Genomic DNA, 9,350 nt, shown 5'->3' with positions numbered 1-9,350 from the left:
ACAGCCCAGTGACCCACCACGATCTCTCCCTTAAATCAGGTGGAAAGATCTCATGGAAAAAGCAATTCTAGTTAAACATTTACGGCTCCCTGGGGCCATGCCACAGCTGCAGCTACTGCCTGTGGAGCGTTCCAGCATGAAGTGTCAGCCCCAACACACTCACTGGACTCCGAGAGAGATGACTCAGTTTATTGTTCTCAACCTGACCCCATTTCTCCCATTTTAGGCTCCAACACTGCACAGAGCTACCACCCTCACCCCCACTAAGAGCCCACTTCTTGTCCTCCACCCTCCCAGCCAGACCCTGAAGGGGATAAACCACAAAGTCAGAAAGCTTGGGAAAAGCCAAGGTCAGACACCTCAAACAAGGAAACAAACTAGGAAAAGGAGTCAGTGGCCACACAGTGAGTGCGAGGTGGGCATGTTCCCTTGACAATGGCCAAATGCACAAACCCGTGGTTACTTGGGCTCTATCATCGTCCAAAGTTAGTAAGAAGGAAAGCAATGCTGTGAGCAGGCTTCCATTTCTACAGGGTCGTGGGGCATCATCCATCATGTGAAGGGACTCCAGCAGGTTGGAGATGCAGGATGCCCGTCTGGATCAGTGTCCTGATGCCCTTTCCTGAGCTCGGGCTCGAGCAGCTTTGGCCTCATCTTCTAGCTCATCCAGGAAACGCTCCTGGGACACGGAGTATAAGGTGTAACCATCTGGGGAGGTGGGTTCAGGAAACCACGTGGAAAATGCACATTCCCTTTTCCCAGACTTGCTCAACCACCCTTGTTGATCTCTCATCCTCCCAAATCAGTGATTCGATCTTCTGCCCTCTGCTCTTCTGAGCCCTGACCCTGATTCCGTTATCATTAATAAATTATATTAAAAGAGCACCTTTAAAATGACAAAGTAAGGTACACTTAACAGCTTGGCTCAGCGTTACAAGTAGCCAAGACGTTCACAGCTCGGGCTCTTTCTGCCACCCCCACATTGCCCTCCTACACGCCTCTGCTGCCTTTCTCCTGCCCCCAAATGCGGTCTTCCTGAGTCTACAGTCCAGACGGATACAAATTGCTAACACCAGGGCCCCAATGCCCAGGCCGGTCACGATGTTCCGGGTCCGCCGCTGTGGCAGCATCTTCTGCCACTGGGCGAGCTGCACCTGCCGCATGAATTGTAGTTGCGCAGGAGTCAGTTTCTCCCGCGTCGGGTCGATGCGCTGAGCCAGGGGGCCCTTTCCGCTCTTAGCATCCAGAGGGTCTCCAGCTCCCGGCGCCGCCATGTTGCCGCTCCGCCCTCCGCAGTTCCCGGGGCGCGGGACTTGCTGGGAATAGCAGTCCATGGCCGCCGCAGGGAACGCTGGGAGATGTAGTCCGCATTTCCTTTCACAAAGAGTGCGGCTCCCGGCCCAAGGGAAAGGGCGGGGCAGGCGAGAAGAGGCCGTGCTTTCCGATTGGCTGAAGGGTCCGCGTCCGTTGGGGCTGGAAAAGGCTGTGAAAGGCTCGAGGCTGTGCTGGGAAACGAGCTTTCCTCAGACTTGAGGCCAGGAGAACGAGCACACGGAAGGGGACGAAGAGTCCAGGGTGTGGCAGAAGACTCTGAAGGGAAGCTAAGGGGGACGGATCCAGTGAGACGTCCGGGGCAACAAACAAGGTTCTGAAAATGGACCGACCCGTGAGGCCAAGATTGGCCTCTCTCAGTGACTTTCAGTTTGGAGCTGTTGCCACAGAGACAATCGAAGACGCTCTGCTCCACTTGGCCCAGCAGAATGAGCAAGCCGTGCAGGAGGCTGCGGGCCGGATGGGCAGCTTCAGGGAGACCCGGATCGTGGGTGGGGATGTAGTCCGGGGAGCTGGGCTTATGGGAGGCTGGGGCACCGCTCTTTGAGGCACCGACCTTGAGATTCAGTGTCCCTTATTCATTCAAATAAGTTTCGTTAGTACCTACTCTTTGCCAGGCGCTGGGGGTACAGTGGGGGTACGCTGGTACTCACCAGCACCCTACCCTTGATTTCAACACGTATAGGGTACTAATTCTCCCTGCTTCCTGGGTTAGAAAGATGAACGAGCTAGGCCCCGCTTTCAAACCATGTATATAATCTTTGGAGGATATTAGGACAAATCTGCAAATGACTAGGTACAAGTATGGTTCGATAAGTGACATACCAGGTAAAACACGCTTTTATGGGGATTGAAAGGAGAGATGGAGTGAGGTGGGGGTAGGATGAATTAAGGAGTCCTCCAGGCATCGTGGCATTTGAGGTAGACCCTGAAGGAAGGATAACATTTTGGCTGGTGAAGGTGGTGGGTATGGACCGTCTTCCTCCCATCCTTCCTTCTTTCCTTCCTTTTTACCGTATCTCTTTCTCTTTTTTTTTTTTTGGCCTTGCCGGGCGGCTTGTGGGAGTTCCCGACCCAGGGACTGAACCCAGGCCTCCGCAGTGAAAGCGCCGAATCCTAACCACTAGACCACCAGGGAACTCCCGGGACCATGGTTCTACTAAAAGGGGATAACATGAGTCAAGCTATGGAAATAGGGACATTTTGGGTGAATGTGGGTACCATGTCATCCAGGTTGGCCAGAGCCTGTGGAAGAGTAGTTGAAATCCAGACCAGAAAGTGGTTTGGAGACGTTTCACGTGGAACTTTGAATGCCAAAGTGAGGAGTTTATACCTGACTTAATAGGAAAACAAGAAGGCACTGAGGGTTTTTGTTTTTGTCTTTTTTTTTTTTTCCATATGGGAGTGATATAACTGTAACTTTTGCCTCAGAAAAAATTATTTTGGCTGTGATGTAAAGGATGGACTGGAGTAGAGAGAGATGGGAGGTAGGAAGACCAGTGGAGTCTTCATGAGTAGTTTTTTAGGTGATAGGGCAGAGGGAATGACAAGGGAGGATGGATTAAAAACATCTCAGAGGTAGAATCTAGGGTTCTGCAATGGATGAATTTTAAGGAGTGAAGAAGGCGAAGATGACTATGCCAAAGGGTTGAGCCTAGAAATATAGTGGTGCCATTAAGAGAAACACACACATACATTAAAATAAATAAAATGGGAGGAAATGTGACTTGTTTGGGAAAGAAAATAGCTTTGGTTTGGGATCTACTGAGTTTCAAGTACTTGTGGGACATCTAGAGGAAGGTTTCTAGCAGGTTGTTTAAAGAGTAAGAAGAGAGGTCAAACTAGAGATAAGGGTTTGGGAGTTCTCTCCAAAATGATACTGTTGAAACTGTGGTACAGGATGAGCTCCTAGAGGGAGAGAAGAGAAGCGGGTCTAGTACAGTTCCTTGGGAGACATTTTGTGTTCAGGAAAGTGGAGTAGGAGGAAGAGTCATGAAGGAAATAGATGGAATGGTTGGGGAGTTAGGAACAGAACCTAGAAACCTTTGGAAGCAAGAGGAGAGTTTCATGGTCAGCAATTTCAGATACTTCACGGATATGAACACCAGGAATGACGATTGCAAGAGGGCCATGATATTTAACAATTTGGATGTATTTTCTGACCTTTGAGACAATCATTTCAGCAGGCTGTAAAAAGTAGAAGCCAAATTGCAGAACATTAGGGAGTGAATGATGAAGTGGAAGCAGCAGGTGTAAGCTAGGCTTTCAAGGAATTTCACAGTCATGGAAGCTAGAGAGATAGAGCCCTAGCTTAAGAGAATAGAAGGGGAGGGTCTTTTAGTTAATAGATCTGAGTATGTTTGTACAGAGGTGGAGCCAGTAGCAGGAGAGAGGTGTAACCCTCATCCATCCCACCTAACCAAAACTGTTTTCTTGGCAAATTAAAATGGAAAATAGAAACAATTGCCCAGATGATTCAGATCAAAAACAAAATAAAACCAAACAACTATACACACACACACACACACACAGGAAAACAAAGAAATAAAACCGAAGTTCCAGCAAATAAAAGGACTGGCTAATAACACACATTATGTGTTCTAGGATACTTTGCTTACTTGCTTAAACTAATTATCTTGTTCATTGGACACTGTTAGCAGAGCTTTGGCCTCTGTAATGATAAGGTTTTGCACTTGTAGCTATGTGTAACCTGTGTCAAGTAGATTGTTAAACTGTCTTGTGCTAGCTTAACTTTTATAGATTGTTTTTCCTCTAAGTCACATTTTCTCTGACGACATATGGTAATGGAAATTTGACTATATGTAATTCGTTGCTGATCAATGCTAAAAGTTCCTAGTTCTGCAGGAGCTTTGAGAACGAACGTTTATCCTTGTTTCCACCCTCTAATGATATTGCTAACTAAATAGAATTCTATCTGGGGCTGTTCTTTCAAAGAGAAACACAGGCAGCCTAAAATCTTGCCAAGGTATCTTACCCTTCCCACCTTCCCAATGACTTCCCCCACCCAAGTTGGGCTATGTTCCCTGATTTAGGGGATGTTGCTTCCAAACAAGCCACTTCAGAGTAACAAGCTTGCTCCTGGGGAGAGGCTTAGCCACCACAGATACACCCAACAAACTGGTGGTGGAGAAGTGGTGTCCAGCTGTAAGGTGAATTGTGTTTGTAAAGCAATGGGAGTTCTCCAGTGGGTGGTTACTAAACAAACAGTGTTATAAAGAATATCAAAGCTCCAGGAGGGACCTTTCTGTTCCTATCAACATTCCACTGAAAACAGAATATAGGGGTTAGGGTTTTTATCCATCCAAAATCTCTCTTGAAGCTGGAGGTTCCCAGCATGGTGTAAAGGCCAACTAGACCAGCTGGTTTGTTTGTGTGTAGCTGGCCAAGCCTTTTATCAGCTGAGACCCATAGGAAGGCTCAAGGGGCCCTGAGGGGGCTCAGTAAGCCTTTGTTTTTGCACGCAGTCAGCCTCCTTTTCATGCCTCTCATTTGCCTATTGGCAACAAAGGGAAACAGGTTCAGCTTGGGTTGTTTCCGTCTCATCTTTCTCACCTCCTGACCCTCTTCCCTGGGCCCCATCATGGCTTTTACACGACGCCAAGAGTTCACAGAGTCGTTTTGGTTGCACCTTGTGAATTAAGCTCTTCTTTCCTGTTTTGGCAGAGTTTGTTTTTCTCCTGTCTGAACAATGGTGTCTGGAGAAATCCGTGAGCTACCAGGCTGTAGAAATCCTAGAAAGGTAAAGCCCTGAGCATAAGGCCTTTGTGAGGGGTACCTCTCAGAATGCCTAATGTACCCAGACCTTTAAAAAAAAAATGCTAGTTGCCCCTTACCGTGAGACCTGGTTTGCACCCTCTTTTTCTTGCAAATGTAAAATTTTTTAGCCAGCGATTGATATTGGAGAGGATAAGATGTAACACAGTTTGAAGCACAAACTCCATTTAGTCTGAGTGTGGATTGTTTCCTTTCCCCTTTCCCTTCTTTATAGGTTTATGGTTAAGCAGGCAGAGAACATCTGCAGGCAAGCCACAATCCAGCTGAGAGAGAAGACAGGGCCTCAGAATTGGAGGGCTCTGAAAGAGCGGCTTTTCAACAAGTTTATCCTGCGTCTTGTGTCATGTGTTCAGCTGGCAAGCAAACTTTCCTTCCACTACAAAGTAAGGAGCTGGGGTTGCGCATGGGCACCTGAGTGTTAGAGAGAAACCAGTTCATCCAAAGGTGGCTTTGAGAAACCCACTCCTAGGCTAGGTGATACTACTCATGCAGAAATTCCAGAGTGTAATTATGCTTCCTAAGCATACCTCCTAAACACACACACACGGGTCACACAGAAGCAGTTACTAAATAGTCTGAAGTTCTGTTCCCAAAGTATAATTGTTGGACGGATGCCATCATTCATACAGGTCACCTTTCCTCCCCTTGGACTCAAGGACAGTTAAGGTGCCTGAATTGCCAACATACCTATTAGTATTAGAGGCAACCTATTACATTTATAAAGGCTAAAATGTTTCCACATCACTGTGCGATGTCTGTATAGTATCATTTATTCAACAAATAGTTATTGTCTTCTATGGCCAGATGCTGCACTAGGTGCCATGGCTACAAGAGTAAAAATATTGTTTGTGCTCTCAAGGAATTTATTACCTGATGGGAGAAGACACACAGGCTAATAATGTGAGCAAGTGTTCTGATTAGTGTAAATACAGAGGGCTCTGAATAGACCTAATCAGCCTTGGAGAGTCGAGGAAGTGTATTTAGAGAAAATGACTTCTTGGGGGAACAAACAACAGAACATTTATTCATTATCTTCCACCTGTTGTTAACCTCTGTCTCCACTCCCATCTAGAGATAAGCTTCTCTCAGTTCTGCCTTTCTTTGAGATTAATCAAACATTTTTAATAACTCTTTTCTTCTATTAACTTACAGTAATGCATTATTGTTATCCAAGAATGTTTCACTGCCTGTACCCTCTAGTATAAGTTGAATACAAATGGTGAGGGCAGACATCTTTGCTTTTTCACAATCTTAGGGAGAAAGCGTTCAATATTTCACCATTGCAAGTGACGTTAGCTGTAGGATTTTTGGTAATGCACTTTTTAATTTTGGTTGTGCTGGGTCTTAGTTAGTTGTGGCAGGTGGGCTCCTTAGTTGCGGCTCACCAGCTCCTTAGTTGTGGCATACGAACTCTTAGTTGCCACATGCATGTGGGACCTAGTTCCCTACCAGGGATCCAACCCACGTCCCCTACATTGGAAAGCAGATTCTCAACCACTGCGCCACCAGGGAAGTCCCTGGTACTTGCACTTTAACCAATAGAGAAAATGACTTCTTGAAGGGGAGGGTGGGGGAGATGGGTGGATCCTAAGGAAAGAGGGAGAAGAGGTAAGGAGAGCAGTGGGGGTGTTGGGGGTGAGGAGGGAGATCCAGATACAGGAAAGAGCATGTGTAGAGGCTTGGACAGCATGTGGGTTTGGGGAGTGCAAGTAATTCTATATGACAAGTGTAGAGTGTAAGGGGGAATTACCAAGAGAGAAGATGAGATAAAGGCATGGGCTGGATTGTGAAGGGCTTTGTTTACTATGCCAAGATGTATGACCTCTATTCTGACACCCTGCTCTCCCTTTCACTCTATTTTGGTTTTCTTTGCTCAGATAATCAGCAATGTTACAGTCCTGAATTTCCTCCAGGCTCTAGGGTATCTACACACTAAAGAAGAACTGCTGGAGTCAGAGCTTGATGTTTTGAAGTCCCTGAACTTCCAAATCAATCTGCCTACTCCCCTGGCATACGTGGAGATGCTCTTGGAGGTTTTAGGTACTTTATTAAGTGTGTCGGGCATGTGGGTTGGAGTCTTCCATAGAAGGCAGTAAAAATGTGCCTAGGGGTTTGAGGGCAGTGGGCAGAACCTGCCAATGAGGAACAGCAGGAAGCGCGCACTGACTGAGGAAAGTAGTGTCCTCTAGTACTTGTCAGGGAGACAAACACCAGTCTCGGCACCTGGCTTCTATTTGGCCTCATTAAGCACTCTCTTATTGTAGCATCAAAGAGTTGACTTTGTGGAGAGGCACGAGGTGAGAGGGGAACAAATACGCTCCAGGTGTATATATACTGTAGCTGGAGATTTTTCTACCTCTCCCTTTGTCCTTTAACATCGACCTCCAGCTACAGAGGTTTCTTACAGTAGAACATAGCAACCAGGAAGCACATTAGCAGCTCAACAGCTTTGTGTCACATGACAACTGAGATTATGATCAGAGCAGAGGTACCTAATGCTCTTTACCATGCGCATACTCCACCTAGGATACAATGGCTGTTTGGTGCCAGCCACACAGCTGTATGCAACCTGCCTGACCCTACTCGACCTAGTCTATCTTCTCCATGAACCTGTATATGAGAGCCTGCTGAGGGCTTCAATCGAGAACTCCACACCCAGTCAGCTGCAAGGGTAAGGCAACTCCTTTATTGTAGGCTCCTTCCAGAAACAGGGAGTCAGTAACATACCACAAGAACCTGGGAAATGGAATTTACCTAGCAAGGCACCCGGTCCACAGATAACCTGCATGGGTTATCTCGATCTAATTAACATCCAATACGTTGTTTGGTTGGATGACTGAGCCCGGTCAGCAAAACCCTAAAGGCTTTTACTTTTAACACTTAAATGACTTCTAGTAATTAACATACGTTCATTCCTAGCTCTTCTTTTATAGCTGCTTATAATTTGAGATTACTGAACTGCTTTTATAGCCACTTAGGAAAAAAAGCCAGTCACAGGGTTGCAACTTGGACAAAAGTGTTTGATTACTGTACAGTCAGACTGGTAAAAAGCCTCACAGTTACATTGTTAGGGAGACAGACGGAACAACTAAAGGTCCGTAAGCCATTCAGACAGGAGGCTCATGTTTTAATCCGTTGAGTTGGGGGAGGTTGGAAGAGGGAATCAATTAGCTATTATTTGACCATTTCTTTCCATCTATAAAAATTCCATGATCAACATAAACAACTCATAGTTGAAGTCCCATAACCCTAGGATTTGGAAGATCAAGTGTCATTCTAGCTCCAAAATTAATATGGTTTTAATCACTTAGGGAAAAGTTTATTTCCGTGAAGGAAGACTTCATGCTGTTGGCAGTAGGAATCATTGCAGCAAGTGCTTTCATCCAAAACCATGAGTGTTGGAGCCAGGTATGCACCACTGAGCAGGACCAGCATGGTCAGAATTCATTTAATAGAAAGCATTCTCCCCTCAGTTAAAGGAAAACAGAAGACAAGCTATAAAAGGTAAGGATTAGGATGAATGAGCAGGATTTGGGAGGGAAAAAACTATGGTGGGACTGAAAAATGTTCTCCAGTTTTCCTCTTATGAAATTGGAAATGGAGGCCCAAGTTCAGCTTGTTCATTTCCCATTATGATGATAATCTGCTACTATGTTAAAGTCCAGTAAGTGTATCCTCCCAAATAGAAAAAATGTCAAGACCCAAATATCCCTCTCATATTTCACAAAACTTATCTCCAGCAGAGGGAAATGTCTACCAGAAACTTTCCATGCTAACACTATCAGGGCAAAGGTATCCTAGTGCAATTTGGCCATTGGCAAACGCTGGGATCTGGATTTAATCTTCTCTGTAAGCTCAGAGAAATGAAAAAATTTGGCTTGAGAAAACAGCCCCAGCAATGTGTCTGTGCACTAACACATGTTTATTTAGTAATGAGAAATCTGTCTCTGTTTCTGAAGGTTGTGGGGCATTTGCAAAGCATCACTGGCATTGCCTTGGAGAGCATTGCTGAACTCTCTTATGCAATCCTGACTCACAGCGTGGGAGCCAGCACTCCAGATCGACAGCGGCCTGTTCCACCCCACCTGGTGGCCGGAGCACTGAGGGCTGCGACTTCTCCAACACATGAGGCAGGCGGAATCCGCCCAAAATAAACAGCCTTCTGTCACTGCACTCATCTCTCCCTTTCCTTACTTTCATACTCAGCGTACAGAAGTTCCAAG

At 46.1% G+C, this 9,350-nt stretch overlaps 2 protein-coding genes across 2 annotated transcripts; one reads left to right on the top strand and one right to left on the bottom strand.

Moving 5' to 3' along the window:
• Positions 1-172: 172 nt before the first annotated feature.
• On the bottom strand, positions 173-1,294 carry COA3 (cytochrome c oxidase assembly factor 3). Its single transcript, XM_065897224.1, has 2 exons — positions 1,061-1,294; positions 173-708 (listed from the first exon to the last, which is right to left on the bottom strand). Exons 1-2 carry the CDS (start codon positions 1,272-1,274, stop codon positions 602-604), a joined length of 321 nt encoding a protein of 106 aa, XP_065753296.1. The 5' UTR covers positions 1,275-1,294; the 3' UTR covers positions 173-601.
• A 360-nt stretch (positions 1,295-1,654) lies between these two features.
• Positions 1,655-9,281, top strand: CNTD1 (cyclin N-terminal domain containing 1). Its single transcript, XM_065897974.1, has 7 exons — positions 1,655-1,823; positions 5,017-5,092; positions 5,342-5,510; positions 7,005-7,167; positions 7,654-7,798; positions 8,439-8,535; positions 9,087-9,281. Exons 1-7 carry the CDS (start codon positions 1,655-1,657, stop codon positions 9,279-9,281), a joined length of 1,014 nt encoding a protein of 337 aa, XP_065754046.1.
• The last annotated feature ends 69 nt before the right edge of the window (positions 9,282-9,350 follow it).

The sequence above is a fragment of the Phocoena phocoena genome, chromosome 19 (assembly GCF_963924675.1).
Source record: "Phocoena phocoena chromosome 19, mPhoPho1.1, whole genome shotgun sequence".
NCBI lineage: Eukaryota > Metazoa > Chordata > Mammalia > Artiodactyla > Phocoenidae > Phocoena > Phocoena phocoena.
This window is presented reverse-complemented; position numbering and strand designations above follow the sequence as displayed.